Here is a 17,926-nt window from a genome sequence, read left to right as displayed (position 1 = left end):
CCTGCTAAATATTTACTACAAGATAGAACTGTTGTTGTTGAGAATTTCAGAGTTCTGTTTGCAATCTTGAAGTTTAGACTTTAGCGGCACCTTTTATTATTATAACTCTTTATTGTCAAACAATGTTATCAGCCCCAAAACTTACAAGAATGGAAATTCATAGTATACCTTATCACGTTCCATTCCAGAACAACCATGCGGCTCATCATCCTGGACACGGCCGACTACGTTGGCGAATGGTCGGCCAAGTACGTCATGAAGCGTATCAACGACTTTAAACCGGGCCCGGACCGGTTCTTCACACTGGGCCTCCCGACGGGATCCACCCCGCTAGGATTGTACCGGAATCTAATAAAATTCCACCAGGAAGGCAAAATCTCCTTCAAGTACGTGAAAACCTTCAACATGGACGAATACGTGGACTTGCCGCGGGACCATCCGGAGAGCTACCACTACTTCATGTGGCACAACTTTTTCAAACATATCGACATCGATCCGGTCAATGTGCACATCCTGGACGGGAACGCACCGGATTTGGTGGCAGAGTGCAATGCGTTCGAGGACAAGATCAAGCTTGCCGGAGGAATCGAGTTGTTCATCGGCGGGATAGGGCCCGACGGTCATATAGCGTTCAACGAACCGGGATCCAGTTTGGTGTCGCGGACTCGAGTGAAAACACTGGCACAGGACACACTGGAAGCGAATGCACGGTTTTTCGGAAACGATATCAATAAGGTACCGAAGCAGGCACTGACGGTCGGGGTCGGAACCGTAATGGATGCCCGAGAGGTGATGATTCTGATCATTGGGGCACACAAGGCTTTTGCACTGTATAAGGCAATCGAGGAGGGGGTGAACCACATGTGGACGGTTAGTGCCTTCCAGCAGCATCCGCATACGATCATGATATGCGACGAGGATGCCACGCTGGAACTGCGCGTTAAGACTGTGAAGTATTTTAAGGTAAGTTGGAGGGGTTTCTTTTCGATGTTCAGTGGGCTCTATTTACTGTTCGGTTGAGGTGTCTCTTCTATTTCTAATGATCTGGAAATCCTCATGCTGCTGGTGGTGGTATTGGTAGGCGCACTTTAGGTTCTATTGTTTTACTTCATTATATTTTATTTTTTGCTTATATGTAACATGATGTATTCAACTGTATCGGAGTACCAAAAAATTTAATCCTGAAAAAAATTCACAAATGTATGCTCTATTAGCACTGACTGTTTTTAGTTTTTAGTACAAGCTTTATAGATGCTCACAAGAACATCTTTTCCAAGAATTGAGTCACTATAGCTCTATCAACATTTAATATTAGAAATTCCAAAAAAAAAACTTGTAAAATTTTACAATAATTCCTCAGAATACTTTCTAAAAATTAGTTTTTATAAAAATCTTATTGGCAATACATCTTAGAGTTTTTTTTTTCCAAAAACTCTTCTAAACATTCTCACAATAATTCTCTCTCGCCCTATACGAGCATGCTTCATCCAAGTTTTAAGAAACTTGTCTACTTGTACAAATTATATTTCCAGGATAAAATAAAAAAATATCCGTAAACTCTTCTATGAGTTGCGGCTGATAGCATACCATGAATATTTGTACAAATCTTAGATGGAGTGTCAAAAACGTGCATTAGATTTTGTAGATAGTAACAATAACATAGATCAAGTCCTTGCAAGCTTTCTAATTTTATTTGTTCTATCATCGAAAAGCATGGAGGCCTGCAACATTCGAAAGATGTTTGGTCATATAATTATAAAGTGTACACATAATTAATCAGAATGATCTCACCAAATTCCGTCTCACGTCTTGATTTATCTCATCTTGCACTCGTAACAATTCTTTCATTTGCTGGCAACTGCGGCACATTGACTTCACTTTTCGATCAATGTTCATTTACGACGCCCAAAAACGTACTTTCAAAATAGCAATAGTCGGGCACACGCTCACTGTTTACTTTTTAAGTCGAATAAAAATCTGAGAAAGGAATCTCCTGAATATAGCTGCACACACTCTAACTCTCGCGCCGAAAAGCGTAATCCTGTAAATGAGTCTTCCAAAGCTAACCGCACACACTCTCACTTTTGGTTTTCTTCCGAGAAGGAATCTTCCGAATCTAGCTGCAACAGCGTACTCCCTGCAAGAATCTACCGCATTCAGCTGTACACACGCTCACTGTTAACATTTCGGACCAAACATGTAACTCCCGATAAGGAATCTTTTTAATCCAGCAGCGAATACGTTTACTGCTTACTTTTTGCGTTGAACAATACAATCTCGGGGAGGAATCTTCTGAATATAGCTGTACATACTCTCATTTTTACTTTTCGCACAGAGCAACGTACTCCCGGCAAGCAATCTTCTGAATCTAGCCGTACACATACTTATTGTTTACATATCGCACCGAATAGCGTAGTCCCGGCAATAAGCCTGCCTAACACAGCCGCACACACTCTCTCAGTTTCATTTTTCGTGCTGAACGATGTACTTCCGGCAAGGAATCTTCCGTATCTAACCACGCCCATGCGCGCTGTTTACTTTTCACGCCGAAAAACGTACTTCTGGCAAGGAATTTTCTGAATCTCGCCTCGGACATCCTCACTGTTTACTTTTCACATCAAACAATGTACCTCCCGCAAGGAATCTTCCGATCTCAGTCGCACCCACGCTCACTGTCTGCAGTTTGCGTTGAACAACAAACTCCCAGGATCTACTGAATCTAGCCGCATACACACTCACTGTTTCCTCTTCCAGGAATTGCAGCCATTTTTTCTCAAAAAATACTCGTTCTTCTCTTTTTATAGTAATTCTAAAAATGCTCTTTCATTTCTCTCTCAAGCGTGATAATCTATATGTGTTCTCCTGAAACTTCTTGAAGAATTTTACTATGATTTCTCACTTGATTTTTGTTAATATATTTCTCCAGCCTTCCAGTAGATTTTTCTATGATTTCTTAAGAAGTTCCTCCATGAATCTCTCTTGGATTTTTTGCTGGTCTGTATTTTGCTATTCCTTCAGTGATTTTTTCCAGGAATTCCTTCTGGGATCCCTACAGGTATTTCTTCCATGAGTTCCAGGAGATCCTTTTGAAACTCTGCAAGAGTTTTTTCTGGGGTTTCTCCCATATTATCTTCTGGTTTTCCTCTTAGTTTGTTTGTGTTGTTTTTTCAGAAATTCCTACTGGGAGTCCTGCAAATTAGATGTGTGTGCCGATCAGATTTCATCGGCGGCGGCGTTTACATATATTAATTTTATGCAGCGGCGGTGGCGACGCTGGCGTCACGCCGTACACCCTATTCGGCGGTGGCGTAATTGGCGAGAATTTTATTTTTAGTGAACTGCTACTGCTATTCCTTAAAAAACATAAATACAGACTAATTTGTTTAAGTATTTAGTAATTCTCAAGAAATTTGGCATCCAAGGGGCCTTCCAGTAAATTCTCAGATATTCAGGGGTTCGGGGGTTGGATCGTAAACTTCTCTTGAGATTTACAAAAACTTTTCTTCTGGGGTTTTTTTGCAGCAATTTTTCCGGCACCCTTCTTCAGAGTTTCAGGAACTCCTTTAGAAATCACTTCAGAATTTATTTCTTGCGTTTCTCCACGAATATCTCAAGAAATTTGTTTTGGGACAACTGCACAGAATTCTCCAGTTTGCTAAGCATTACTTCAGAAATTCCTTTAAAATATTTTTTTTTCTAAATTTCTTCTGATGGTTCCATCAAGAATTCTTCCATTTGATTTAAATTTGCCTCAAAAATTCATCTAGGAAAATTGAGTCCGGGATTTTTATCCACTAATGCCTTTCAGACATTTTGCAAGAAATTCTTTCAAGAGTTTTTCCAGAAGCATCTCCAGGAGCTCTTTCAGGGTTTATTCCAAACCATCCTACAGGAAATCCTTCAGAAATTTAAGAATTTTCAAGGATTTCAGAAACTTCTTCGAGATTTAATTCAGAAATTCCCCAAGAATGCCCTCGTGAAATCCTTTCAGAGATTTTCTCAGAAACCTCTCCATAATATTTTCCTTAAATTTTTCCGAAAGTTTTTCATTAAGTTCGTCTAGAAATTCCTTCAAAGCCATCTCAAGGAGTTTTTTCAGGTAGGAAATACCTGAACAAATGTTTCTGAAATGTTTCCAGCAAATTTTCAAACATTATTTAAGAAATTCCTTCAGCTAACCCTTGACAAATTACTTCAATATGTTTCTTGTAATTTCATAAAATACTTATGTCGAAATATGTGGAGCTGAAAGAATAGCTGGAGCAATCTCTAAAGGAAGAAATTCAGATGGAATTTATGGTGAAATACATGGAGGACTACTCGGAGATACTCATGCAGGAATCTTTACATGAATTTCTGGAATCACAAAAAAAAACCATAATAGAACCTTTGGAGAACTTCCTGGAGACATTCCATAAAGAAACATTTCTTGAAGAAGCCCTGAAAAAATCGAAGCCACCGATGGTGGAGATCCTTAAATAATTCTCGGATTACTTTGTAAATAGAATTCTTGGAGTTATTTTTGAATGGAAAACGTCCAAAAATTGCGCCACGCTTCGAGGAGGGAGAGGCTTCAGGAAAGTGTGATAACCCATACAAAAATTTCAGAGAAGATCTCATACAAAAAGTGTGCCATAGTTGGGAGAGGGTTGATCATATATTTAAAGAAGTATTCGATTTTTTTCAAGAAATCCTTGGAGAAATTTCTAAAAAAAACTAAATTATAAATAAAACGCTGCTTGCAAGCCTGGAATCCGTGAATGATTTTCTGAAAGAATCTCTGGAAATCATAAAATGATCAAAAAATGAGACGATCTGTCTGAATTTCTCCTCCATAAGTATCCCGCTGAGATTTCAACTATATTACTTCTGGATTTTTTAAGAATTCTTAAACTTTTTTCTTCTTCTGGACCTCCTTAATTAGCCCCTTTTTGACTCTTCAAAGCATTCTATCTCTCAAGAAGTTTCTTCATAAAGTTTTTTCTACTCTGCTGGATAGGTGCGCCTGGAAATCTGTTACTTCCGAATATCTGGCTTTGTCAGTCTTGGACTATTCAAACGGTGTATTTTGCTTTGTCCGACGTTTGGCTCTTTTATTGGGCCTTTTTCAAGGGGATAGCTGTCAACCGTTCCTCGTTACATCTTCTTGTTCTTGTTAACATCTTCAGTCTATCGTCTAGTGTAGTGCAGGACGTTAATAATTTCTATAGTGTCCCAGTGTCCCAAAATTACCAAATTATTGTTCAAAACTATATACAAGAAGCTCCCCCTAAAAAATCAGGCAAAAACCAATGTAACGTGGAACGGTTTCCAGATCTTCGGAAGTTTTTTCTACTGTTGGAGACCTGCCTTGAGTTTGTCTAGTAGTTTCATTATGCATTCCTCTGGTCTTTCTTCTATTTCTTGGGATTCTCTTCTGAGATTCACCAAACAGTTTTGTTTTTCAAGGTGATCCATCTATAATTCCTCCACATATTTGGTATGGGATTCCAACCGAAGGCTCTTCTCTCAGGTGAAACATATTTCTCAATGAAATCGTTCTGGGCTTTCCAATAAATTTTATTCTGATATTCCTCCTAGATTTTTTTCTGGTATTCCTCGTCCAAGCCCTGCACTGGATTTTCTTTTGGTATTCTTTCTAGAATTTCTTCTAAGTTTTTTTAGGAATTCCTTCTTTAATTCCTTCAGATTATTCTTCCAGAACTCTTGCAAAAATGATCCCTCTCTGATTTTTCAAAGCGTTCCTTCTAAAATCCCTGAAGGATTTTCTTTCACTCTAGGAAATCCGTCTGGAGTTCCTCTGGTAGTTCCTTTCGGCTTTCTCACTGATTATGCTTCTATTTTTCCAGATTTATTTCTGAGATTCATAGCGATATTTCATTTTGAATTTCTACAAAAGTTTTATTTTGAGATTTCACAATGACTTAAAAATACTTCTGCCACTTCACCACATATTGCTCTCCGAAGAAATGTATTTCTCAAGGAGATCGTTTTTGTATTTTTTTCTGAGATTCCTCCAGTAGATCCTTTGTGAGTTCTTCCAGTAGGTAGATTATTCTAAAACTCAAAAGTAACTTCCTCAGAATTATCCTCAGTGTACAAGTAGCTGCACATGTTCCAATAGCCGCTCACGAACATAGAAAACAAGGTTCCCTTTACAAATACAATCTTTTTTCAACGGATATTTAAAATATGCGTGCCGGATTATATACGGATGAAGACAATGGTACGTATTTATGCCAATAAACATCATTTTCATGACAGTGAGCGGCTATTGGAACACGAGCGGCTACTGGTACACTGACGGTATCAGAAGGAAAAAATCCAATAATTTCAGAAGAAATTCCTGAAAATGTATCAGAAGAAACTCTAGGCAAAATAGCACAGAACAATCTTGGAAAACCCCAGAAAAAAAACCTTTTAAGAAGCTTCAGAAGGTCCATCTTAATGAAACCCAGAATAAACATTTGTAGGAATTCCAGAAGCAATTCCTGGAAATAAGCCTCACAAAGAACTACTGAAGGAAAGGATTTACGGCAGAAATCCTTGTAGATCCTTTTAAGATTGTATATGAAATTTCTTCTAGAATCAATCCAGAAATTTCTTCTGCACCATGGAGATCGTTCTGAGATTTTCTTAGGAAATTCTATCTGGAATCCCTACAAAAATGTCTTCTCCGATTCTTCCAGCACAGTATTCTGAGATTTCCCAACCAATTTTGTTCTAGGGATTTTCCTGAACCTTCTTCTGGTATTCCTTATGGAATTTCTTTTTTTTTTTCAGAAATTCCTTTTGGAATTCCTCCAAAATTTCAGAAGCTCATTCCAGTTCTTTTAGAAGCTCATTTCCCAGGGCTCCAGAAGGAATTTCAGGAGAAATCCCAGATGTAACTTCTTGAGGGATGCCAGAACTCCTTGAGGAAAAAAAAACTATCTAGATTGAGTTACCTAAAAATGTTTACCTAAGGTGTATAAAACGTGTCGAATGCGATGGATCTTTTCAGTCGAGTCACACTGAAGACGACCTCACAGTTGAGGTCGAAATACGTATCTGTCAAAGGATGCAAATTCTTAGTGGAATTAAAAGGAACAGTATATAACTCGATTTTCTTTTTACCTAAACAAGTTGTTAAACGGTTAATTGGCTAACAAAACATAGTAAAATCTTCATATTTTTTTTTTGTTTTTCAAAAGTTTATTATGAATTCTGAAAGATTAGTTTGAAATTACTCCAAGTTACTACTCATGAAAAATAATTTTAGGAATCCTTCCAGACATCATTCTCATATTTTACAAAAAAAAAGTTTCAACCTTTCCCTTTTTGTGTTGTTATATGAATTTAAAAAATGAAATTTTAGAATTCTTTCAAAACATCTCCACTGTGATTTCAGATTTGCTTATCGATAATGCCTCCTCTTAGTGCCTAAAATACTATTGAAATGTCCCTTTAATGTCACTAGAAGTCCGGTAGGAATTCTACAAAATTCTAGCAGAACTTGGTAAATGAGTTCTTTGTTTTTTATTCTGATTTTTTTTTCTGGGAGTCTTGCAGACAATCGGTCAGAAATTTCCCAAGAAGTTCTCCCTAGATTTCAATTGTATTCTTTCTATTTTTATGTAAAATTTTTCTTTAAGAATTTCTTCTGCAACTCCTGTAGGAGGTCCCTCTCTGATTCTTCATGGAATTTGTATAGTTAATTTTTTTGGCATTCTTCATGATCTTTTTTCTCTTTTTTCTTTTGAAATGTCTCCGAAAATTTTGTTCTGAGATTTGTAGACTAAGATATAGGTTCTCGCGATCTCCCAAGCAGATCCTACTGTAATGGGGCACGTTCCGTGTAGTACTAGATTTGTAGTAATGTGCTGAATTTTTGTATGGTGAGCTGATTTTTTGTATGGTGGTCTGCAATGAAAAGGTACAAAAAGCGGGAGTATTATGATTCCTTGCATAATTTGATGTTGTTTGAGCAAAACTTTGGATAACTATGTTGTTTATGTTGAAAGAAATGGAGAAAACAACAACACTGTTGCCCAAAGTTCTGCTCAAACAACATCAAATTATGCAAGGAACTATAATACCCACGCTTTTTGCAACTTATCATCGCAGAAACGGAGAATTGACCTTCTCACCATACTAAAATTCTGCTCATTACTACAAATCTAGTACTTCACCGATCTGTCCTATTCCTCCACATATTTCTTCTGAGATTACAATCGAAAGTCCTTCTCTCAGGAGATATTTATTTCTCAAAAATGTCCTTTTGATCTTTCCATTGGATTTTCTTCTATTATTCCTTATAGAGTTCATTTTTTTTTCTGAAATACTTTCGATTAGAGAAGTACAGTATTCTTTATCCAAAGTAATGTCAATCACTTATTAAAAGTATAGATAAAAACTTTCTTATACAAAGTATAATTTTTAAGATGTTGAGGTCAATATGACCCAGCTCTCTGAACGCCATCGTGGTACACCAAACTTAACATCTTAGACGGGTTGAGTAGTTGAACCCTCAAGCTGATGAATATCTTCGATTGGCTTCCCAGTTGAATTGTTAACACATGTCGTATTAGTGCTCAAAACAAACTATACACGCTTTCTACTGGTACTTTTCAAATCAATCCTCTGCATTTCGGTGATGGGTTCGAAAACTTTTCCAGCTACTGTTCTAACTAGTAATGTTCAAAATTTTGTTCCGGATTCATCCATGCACCGACCCATAAACCATTCGGAAAATTCGCACAAACGCTCAGGCCTTGAGCAACGTCCACCACAAACTGATCGAGGAAGGCTCGCACGACGTACGGCAACTGTGCAAGTGAGGTCAACGAGCGAGCAAAATTTGGACAAACGAACCAACCAACTTCCGGATAGAGTACCTACCTAATTTGCACCCCCATCATTCCACATTCTGTTACTTGTATGTATGTGTATAAGGAAAACCTTTTGATTCAACGTGACTTTTCCCATTTGACCGGTGTACGTTTTTACGTATGCAAACTGTGCCCCCGAGAGGTGGGATGTGCAGTACGTTTGTACTTTGTGGGACTGACCATCAACATCACCAATGCCTCCACCAGCACCACCAACCAACCAACTTACAGTTTCGGAAACCAAACATCAAACGGTAAATAGTACAACTTTTGCATATTTTACTCTGTCACTAATATTCGATACACCCAAACGAGACTTTGTGTAGTTTTTGTTTACATATTTAATCTTATAGTGTTGTGAATTCAAATTAATAATTTGTATCTCAATTTCCTTATTTTTTTCTACTGCTATTTCATTATTTTTTGTTTTTTAAGCTTTATTTTCGCTATTTGTTTTAAGTCATTCCTTTGTATTTACTTTTACTTATCCTCTCACGTTTTTGTATGTTACAAGAATGAATTTTTTTATTTCTTGTTTTTCATTGTTCAAATTTGGATTATTTCATATTTCGATTTGTAATTATTGATGTTTAATGCATTATTACCTAGTTGGAATTCTCAGTTTGAACAGTTTGAACTCCAAAAAAGCATCTACATAGACAACTTTGGGTGTATCTAGCATTTCCGAAGGGTGTTGAAAATGTTCCAACAAAATTCCAGAAATGCCACCCAACAGGACATTTTCAACATCTTTCAAATTCAATTACCTACATCGACTGGCAGAGCCCTACCTGCGTTCACTGCATCGTTCTCTCCTAGAATTAAGCCACACCGCACTTGCTTCCTGTTTCTATTCTCAAATGTACTGCTACCGCACCGTTGTCAAATGACAAAAGCTCGAATGGGAAAACTATTACCTACCGTTGGTTGTCGCCTAACTAGCTAATGCTGCTGCTACCTCTACTGGATGTTACTGATGTGGTAAAATGTCAACCGGATACGATTGTTGTTACTAAATTTACTGTTGTGTTTTTCTTCGGTGTCTAACATTCTGGTGTCCTATTTTTCGGGTGGGTTATTATCGTTTATAGGTTTTTTGGTTTGTGGTCATTCCATGCCTGCGGAGGGAACTGAATAAAACATGTAGTATCTGTGGGCATGCTACATAAAATAATAATCTTTTAAATCTGTATGCAATAATCTTTGAAATTTTGAAAGTAAAATTGTGATGTCGTTCTGGGAGATTTCAGTAAAGACTGCAATTATTTTGCTTTTCGATGCATTGATAGGATTTTTTCCAAAAAAAAACTGATATTTGTTGTTTGATTTGCGGTATTTAAATGGCATAAAATGACATCTAAAAATGTTACCAATTATGTTTTCCATATGCATCATATTCTGCACTCTCACAGTCACCATTTTAGGATGAATGACAAAAAATGGCAACCGCGACGGTGCAAAATATAGGATACTCGTGATAAATGGAATGTTGTCTGTTTTAAAGCTATATATGGCATCGAAGGGTACGTTGTTAAGGACAAACGTCTAGAAATCCCGCTTCAATAGTGCATCAGAATTTCAAACGCACAAATCTTAAGAAGCAAGCTTCAAACAACAGTGCAATTTATTATTCTGCTCTTGCTCACTTGTAATAAGCTTAAAATAAGAAGCTCAGGTACGCTGGTTTTGTTTACGAAGAGATTTGTGCTTTAGAAATCGTGAGTAGGTGCCAACGTCGGCCATTGTGGTGGCCATTTTGGGATTCTAACAAGTCTGTCCTTAAAGGCAATATTAAGGCGATATCTAAGAAAACACTCAAGTAGGATTACTTTTGAGCGAATGCCTTCTCGATATCGTAAACAACCTTTTGTGGACAACAGTGGACTTTCTGGATTGGTAAGCATGTTGATTCACATGAAGAGGCACGTTGGCCAGATGAAAATTACGGATGTGATGATCCATGCGTTCTAAGCATTTCAGAAGAAAAGAGGTCAAATTGGAGCCTCGTAGCCGTGCGGTTAGAGTCACCGAGCTTCTAATCGCACCATGTTATGGGGTGAGGGTTAGATTCCCACTCCGGGTGATGAAACTTTTCGCGAGAATAGTTTCGTCTCCGTATCCACTGGGACCATGATCCATGTGTCCGTTGTCTAGTGTTAAATTTCGTTCACGTCTGTACAGCCCCTGAAGACGCTGTCCAAGTCTTTTTTTAGCAAAACTACAAACAAGTAGTTTTTTCAAAACATTTTTCAAATAATCAATTCGCCAAGATATATCCCATCTGCTCCAGGATATTTGAAAGGAGCCAAACTATTTAGTGTTCCCTCAATCGAAAGTTAGAATACTCCGATCATAACTACAAGGTTCATCCAAAGATGTAATATCCACACATCCGGGTAACTGTGTACTGAATAAGCATTTCAGAACTTCTTCATCAGAGGAAATGAATTCGCCATTTGGCAAACGAATTCGTTCACTTGAAAATCCTTAGATTTTGAAAGGATTTTGTTCGACCGACTGATTTCATTTTTTTTTTAGCGGAATCGTTTAGCAGACCGAAAAGCTTTCTGGTAAGTCTTGCGATCTGACCTGAAAGCTTCCGATCCAGCCAAACTTCGTCTGCTTCAACTCTTTCTACATTGTTTCCTGAGCTTCGCCAGATCAGAGTTCCACGAAGGGTCTTTACATATTGTAGAGGGCAAACTTCTTCAAACATATTCACTCTAGTAGATACTTTAAAGGTTGGGCGGTTTCCCATGTTTAGTAATCCAAGTATTCAAACTGGAGCCCTCCAAGTTAAGCTCCGAGCTGCCACAGATGATATGGCGAGCGTTAGCATCACTGTTAACAATAAGTGGAAGGCCTTTTGAAGCATCCGTAGGGGATGATTCATCATGCGGTAAATAAACCGAACAATAAACGTATTTCCTGTTGGGATTTCCAACCATTTGTTGACAAGCGTACATGCTCAAGGCATGACACGCTAGTTTGCCATTTCATTTTTAAAGAAAGTAGCAAGGTTCACAAGGTTCCCTGATGAAGATGATGATTTTGTTCTACCATTTATTGTAGCAAGGCATCTGCCTATGGCACTGGAATAATCTGAAAAGAGATTTGATCAAGATTGCGCAGTTATTAGGAGAATGACTCCTGTATGAAGGGCCAAAAAGGGTTATGCGGACCCGCAAGCAGAGACACTTGCGTGAAACCCGCGTCAGGGGAAAAGAATCTCCTTCCAAAAGAAAGTTATCACGAACAACTGCACAATCGAGCCCTCGATTTACAGAATACTCCCAATAGATGGGGTCGAAGATCCCGCCCTGAATCCATGAAATGTTAACAACAAGGAAGAGACAGTTGCAGGTTCCTGTCCAATTCGTTTCAATCGCGTGCTCTGGTGGCCCCTCCCTTCCCCAATATATGATACGCTATGTATGTATATGTGTGATTGTTTATCATATGATAGAACATTCTTACCTTTTTGTTATTTGAAAACTAAACATTTATGATTATATTTGGTTAGCATTTATTCATACATGAAATTTACCTGAATCCTCCTGAAAATGCATAAAAAGTGTGCCAAACTTAGATCTTGAAAGGTCCATAACTGTCAGATTACTTAAGACAGGAAAATATGTAGCAAGATCTAAGTTTGGTGTGGGAGATCCTGCACCGCAACGCACCATTGTAAGATGGTCTACCTACGCTACGGAATGGGATCATAAGGTTTCCTAGATAAAAATCCCTTTATGAAAGTAAGGTTCTTGAACATGGGTCCCATTTTTAGGATTTCAGGAGGGTTCAGAAATGGTTCCAAGAGTTTCAAGAGTGCCTTAAAGGCTTCAGGGTGTTTTAGGGGCTTCCTGGATCTTCCAAAGGCTTCCAGAAGCGATCCAAGGTATCTCGGGAAAATACAGGGGGTCTCTGGGGATTTTCATAGACGCTTCTTGGGGGTTTCGGAGTGCGTTTGGCAGTGCTTCCGGAAATTTCAGGAAGTTTCAGGTACGTTTCAAGGAGTTCGCGGTGCAATCAATTGGCGTATTCCTCCAACAGCGGGGTAAAAAACAGCGTTCAAAAGATTTAGGGAGCTTCTGGGATGTACCCAGAAAATCTCCTGAAACCCTCTGGGACCTCTTGAAACGTCACTGAAACCTCTTGCAACGTTCGTAAAAAAGTCCCTGAAACCCTTTTGAAATGCCTCTGAAGCCCTATGAGACTCCCTGAAATGCCCTTCAAAAACCTCCAAAATCCTTCCCAAAACATCCTCAAATTGTCTTGAAACATTCATGAAGGATGCAATCTCTTTCAGAAATGCCTTAGAGACTCTGGAACCTGTTTAATACATCATCAAATTCCTTGAATAACCCTGAAATCCCTGGAGCCCCTAAATTCTTCTAAGACCTCGAAATGCCTCTGCAACCCTCTGAATACCCATGCGATTCTTTTAAACGCCCATATAAACCCTTCCATAGCAGTGAAACGCTTTTGTATACCCTCTGAACCCCCTGAGAGCTTTGAAAACGTCCACAAACATTCTCGAATCTACCTGTAACGCCCCTGCCAATCTCTGAAACGTTGAAGAACGTTGGGGAACGTTACCATCTAAACCTCTCTACAATGCTATAATACGCCTCTACAACTATCACGAAATCTCGGAAAACCACGTGAAACTCCCTGATGCTCCTTGAAGCCCCCTTCAAACCACCCTGTAAGTGTCATAGAACGCATTGAAGCCGTTTGAAGATCCAACCAATTTTAAATCCTCCAGGAGTCCCCGCATTGTCCCTCCGTAAGGCCCCCCTAGTTTGTTCATTTGCCTGGCGCATTGTGGGAGCCGTTGCCACCCAGGAAACTAAAAACATTTAAACAAGCCGTATTTTAGCATTACATCCACATTCCACTTTCGCACTGCTCAGAAAATATGACACCTGTAGAATTTCAAATGCACGATCTTTTGGGCCTTCAAGAAAAAAATATCCACGCAGAGTGAAACAACCCCGACTAGAAAAGTATATCAAGCTTATAACATAGTGTGTTATGTTGTTATAATATTTTTCTAAAACTTTCAGTTATAAAATAGATGCAGGATGATTTCAAAATAACTAAAATTGTAACAAAAAGTATCCTGGTCTACTCAAGATAATAACTTGTTTACTTATACATCAGATCAAAATTATAAAAAATGTGATTTGAATTTTAGCCTCAGGATTACTAATTTGTATCAATATATGATTCAATTTTGTTACATTATTTTGAGAATGTTGAAGACTCAAATCAATAAGATATGGAACATCATTTATAAAATAATGTGATATAATTGAGTTACAGTTTTTTTTGAAAACACCAAGAATTTTGGACATGATTATATCACAATGAGTTATAAATATCTTAGTTTGTTATAATGGTTATAATGGAGAAAGGGAAGAAAGATAGAATAGTTTGCGGGAAAGGACATGTATATTGGTTATTAATTATCTGGGCAGTTTTACTTTTTCTTATGAACACTCCCGATCAAAAGTTTGGGGCCACCCTTAGCGTCACCCCCTCTGAACATGTCATTTTATAGGCACATATTGTCGCGCTTATCTTTTATTAGAGTCTGGCGGCGGTCGTACGCTCGCAAGGTATACCGCCGCAGTGACAGTCGCAAGGCAAAACATAAGAAAATATGTTCCCGCCAAAAACAAAAGCACGTGGGTTTCGCGAAGTGACATGTGTTTATGAATGTACACTCCCGTTCAAAAGTTTGGGGTCACCCCCTCAAAAACATGTCATTTTTTTTAGGCCCATATCTCCGCCAATTGCGTCCGATTTCAAAACTCTAGGTTTCATTCAAAAGATAATAAGTCAAAGAAACTTTGAACATGATTTAAAAGAAAATTTTTCAAAAAAATTTGTGTGTAAACTTAACCCAAAGTTGTCAAATTTTCTAAAAAATAAATTTAAACTTACGGCAGTGTCGCTGGAAATTGGGTCGACCAAATTTTAAGATGAGAGCGGTAATATAACCCATTTTCTATTAGCTTTCAAGTGCTTTTTACAGAACTTAGCTAAAAAATGTAGAAAAAAAGTTATTAAGTAAATTAATCCTTGATGTCATCGACCAAAAGTTTGGGGTCACCCCTCAATATGATGTATCGGTCAAAAGTTTGGGGTCACTTTCGTAAAACATGGAAAAGTGATTTGGTGATATCTTCGTCATCTATAGTTCAAATGTAATAGTGGACCAAAGTCCACTATATATTATTGCCCTTCGGGACATTGAGGGACGTCCAAACTATCCTGAAGTTTAGCTTTTGATAGTAACAGTAGTTATGCTCACATTGAACTTTAAACTGTAATCCCCCTGGCATATCTTGAGTCATTTCAAGATAGTTTTGAGTTATTCCAGATCAACAACACTACTGTAATCCGGAGATCATAGATTCAGGTCTACACTTGTGATAATAGCTTTTGCCACTACGTTAAGTAGTGTTACATAATCCAACGTACTTACTAAAGCAGTTAGAGGGACAATAAGCGTTGCTATATATTTTTGGGATATTATGGGCTTCCTTACTGAAGTTTAGTTGATGAAAATTATCACTGAAACTTTCAGAAGACTTACTGGACATGATAGATTACAAATCGTAGTTAGAAAGAAGTTACCGTTACACCCATAGACATAAGGATCTAAACTCAAGAATAGTTTGGATGACCTAGGATGTCCAAAAAAATATTCTTCATAATAATTAACAGTTTTTATGCTATTGACTTCAAAAACGTAGAAGAAACTCCATAATAACGCTTGCAAAAATTCCGACTTCAAAGGGTTAAACTGTAGAGCCAGAAATACTGAAACGATTTTCATAAATACTTTTCTGTACATATAGAAGTATTGTGTAAAAATTTCATTGAATTTGATCAAACCGGTAAAAAGTTAAAGGAAATATTCTACCAAAATGGTTGAAATTTGCACTGAAAACAGATTAACACAACAATTATACATTCAGGTTTATAAAAAAAAGGAACAGTGTTTTCAGTTCTACAGTCAAAATATCTGCGCCGATTTTGATAAAGTTTTTACGGTAATAACATAATATGCTATTCTCTAAAAAACAAATATTTTTGTGCATGAAATCAAAAATTGTGCACTGTTTTGTATGTCTCACTTTTTTCGAGTTCAGAAAACTCCAGTAAATAGGTTATCTTACCGCTCTCATCTTAATTTGATCTACGCATTAACCAGCGGCACTACCGAAAGATTAAATTATTTTATTCAATTCAGTATCATAATTTCAATTTTATTTAACTCATTTGAGTATTATAATGGTCAAGTTTTCCGCATTTGTTCATTATGCATAATGAGAAATATTTGCATAATGTTCATAATGCAATTGAAATGAGTTGTATAATGAAAAAAATCATTGCATAATTTTTTGTATGGAACGCGTTGCAAAACTAAATTTTTTCAGCACTCTTTGTAGGACTCGTGCTGAAAAAATCAACTTTTTGCAACACGTTTCATAAATTCTGTTATATAGAAAAGTTGGCAACTTTTGATTAAGGCTACATACAAATATTTTTTGTAAAGATTAATCAAAATCATGTTCAAAGTTTCTTCGACCTATTATCTTTTGAATGAGATCTAGCTTCTTGAAATCGGACGTAAATTGGCGGTGATGTGGGCCATCTTGAGGGGGTGACTCCAAACTTTTGACCGAGAGTGTAGGCTCTAAAAATGTCTCCCTTCTTATGAAGGGCATTAAAAATTGCATCAATTATACTCAAACACTTACAGCATCTATGTAGTTATTCTAAACAAAACTTTGCTAGTTCTTGTCCTACATATGTATCATAACAGTATCTGGCATGGAATGACCAACCCAAACAAAAAAACGCAAAAAATATACAACTTTTCCATTATATTTTCTCTCCCCAAATCCCATCGTCCCAAATTAAAACATGGAAACCCGTGTCGCTCCCATCATCATCACCATCGACTGACTCCTCTCGACTTGTGTTGGTCCTGACCTGACCTGGCTCAGGATTGCTACGTTTTGGCCGCTGCCAGTGGAGACCTTGATGATGCCACTCGGCCCAACTGATGATCTATATGTGTAGTAGCAGGAGCCTCATACGTACGTAATCCATTGAGGGGATGACCTTACGACACTCCCAACCACGTGTCCTTCTTTTCGCCCCCTCCAAGCTCAAGACGTATTTGACCTTTGCCACATCAACATCATTATCACCGTCGTCGTCCACCGATAGGATAAGAACGGCCTTCCAAAGCAGCCGGTAGCAAGCAGAACAACAACCAACAGCGAAGCAAGTGAGGTGAGAGTGATTTTCACCGGGATAAGGATGATCAAGTGCCTGTACCTAGGTATAGGCCATACAAGAGGCGCTTACCCATGCTAATCAATCCCGGTTCGATGGACGGGGAACGATACATTCGACGCAGTATTAATTAACGTGTATCTCTAACGCCGGGGATGGCCGGTCTTCCCCTTTTCTCATCCACAGAGCCTGTACGACGTCCACTCTAAGCTGATTGAAGGCACGTAGAACGAGATAAAACTCCTTCCGTTGTGGTGCTGATGATGACCGGGCAGGAGGCCGGCTGGTTGGCTGGTGCTGGTCGGGCGAATAAACATCACACATTTTAGCACGTTTTATAGTCACTCGAATCCAAAGGGTAGAATTAAATAACTTTTATAATTTGTGTTACGATTTTAGTTCTGTCGGACCCGATTTTGTCCCATACCCTGTGTCAGAAGCATGATTTCTTTACTACTGTAATAAAGATGAAATTTTAGGTAGAGGCGTGTGTTGCTTGCTTGTTAGTGAAAGAAAACTTCCTCTAGGTTACTTTTTTGTTTCCGTTTGTAGAATTGAATAGTATATAAACCGACCTGTACACGCGGCACTTTAATAGCATACTGCAGCTGCTTTGGATTGCCATTGCAACTACTGTTTGGGCAAAGAAACTAAGCAAGTCAATAATTGTTTTTTTTTTAATAACGTCGCACCTTCTTCTCTTAGTCAAAATTTTTAGCTCTAGATTTTGCATG

At 38.0% G+C, this 17,926-nt stretch overlaps 1 protein-coding gene across 6 annotated transcripts in view; it reads left to right on the top strand.

Annotated features, from left to right (window-relative positions):
* LOC109421413 (glucosamine-6-phosphate isomerase) overlaps positions 1-17,674 on the top strand; it is a 49,410-nt gene extending 31,736 nt beyond the window's left edge. For 2 of the 6 annotated variants that reach the window (XM_062849568.1, XM_062849565.1), the window contains exons 2-5: positions 189-963; positions 8,751-9,124; positions 16,898-17,189; positions 17,379-17,674. In XM_062849568.1, the coding sequence (XP_062705552.1) occupies positions 196-963; positions 8,751-8,819 (837 nt within the window). In that variant the 5' untranslated portion in view covers positions 189-195 and the 3' untranslated portion in view covers positions 8,820-9,124; positions 16,898-17,189; positions 17,379-17,674. The remainder of the gene's footprint in view (positions 1-188; positions 964-8,750; positions 9,125-16,897; positions 17,190-17,378) is intronic. The other 4 variants (XM_062849567.1, XM_062849569.1, XM_062849566.1 and 1 more) reach the window with 4 other exon arrangements.
* The last annotated feature ends 252 nt before the right edge of the window (positions 17,675-17,926 follow it).

Source organism: Aedes albopictus, chromosome 2 (genome assembly GCF_035046485.1).
Source record: "Aedes albopictus strain Foshan chromosome 2, AalbF5, whole genome shotgun sequence".
Classification (NCBI taxonomy): domain Eukaryota; kingdom Metazoa; phylum Arthropoda; class Insecta; order Diptera; family Culicidae; genus Aedes; species Aedes albopictus.
The sequence above is the reverse complement of the archived record's forward strand: the minus strand, read 5'-3'. Positions and strand labels throughout refer to the sequence as shown.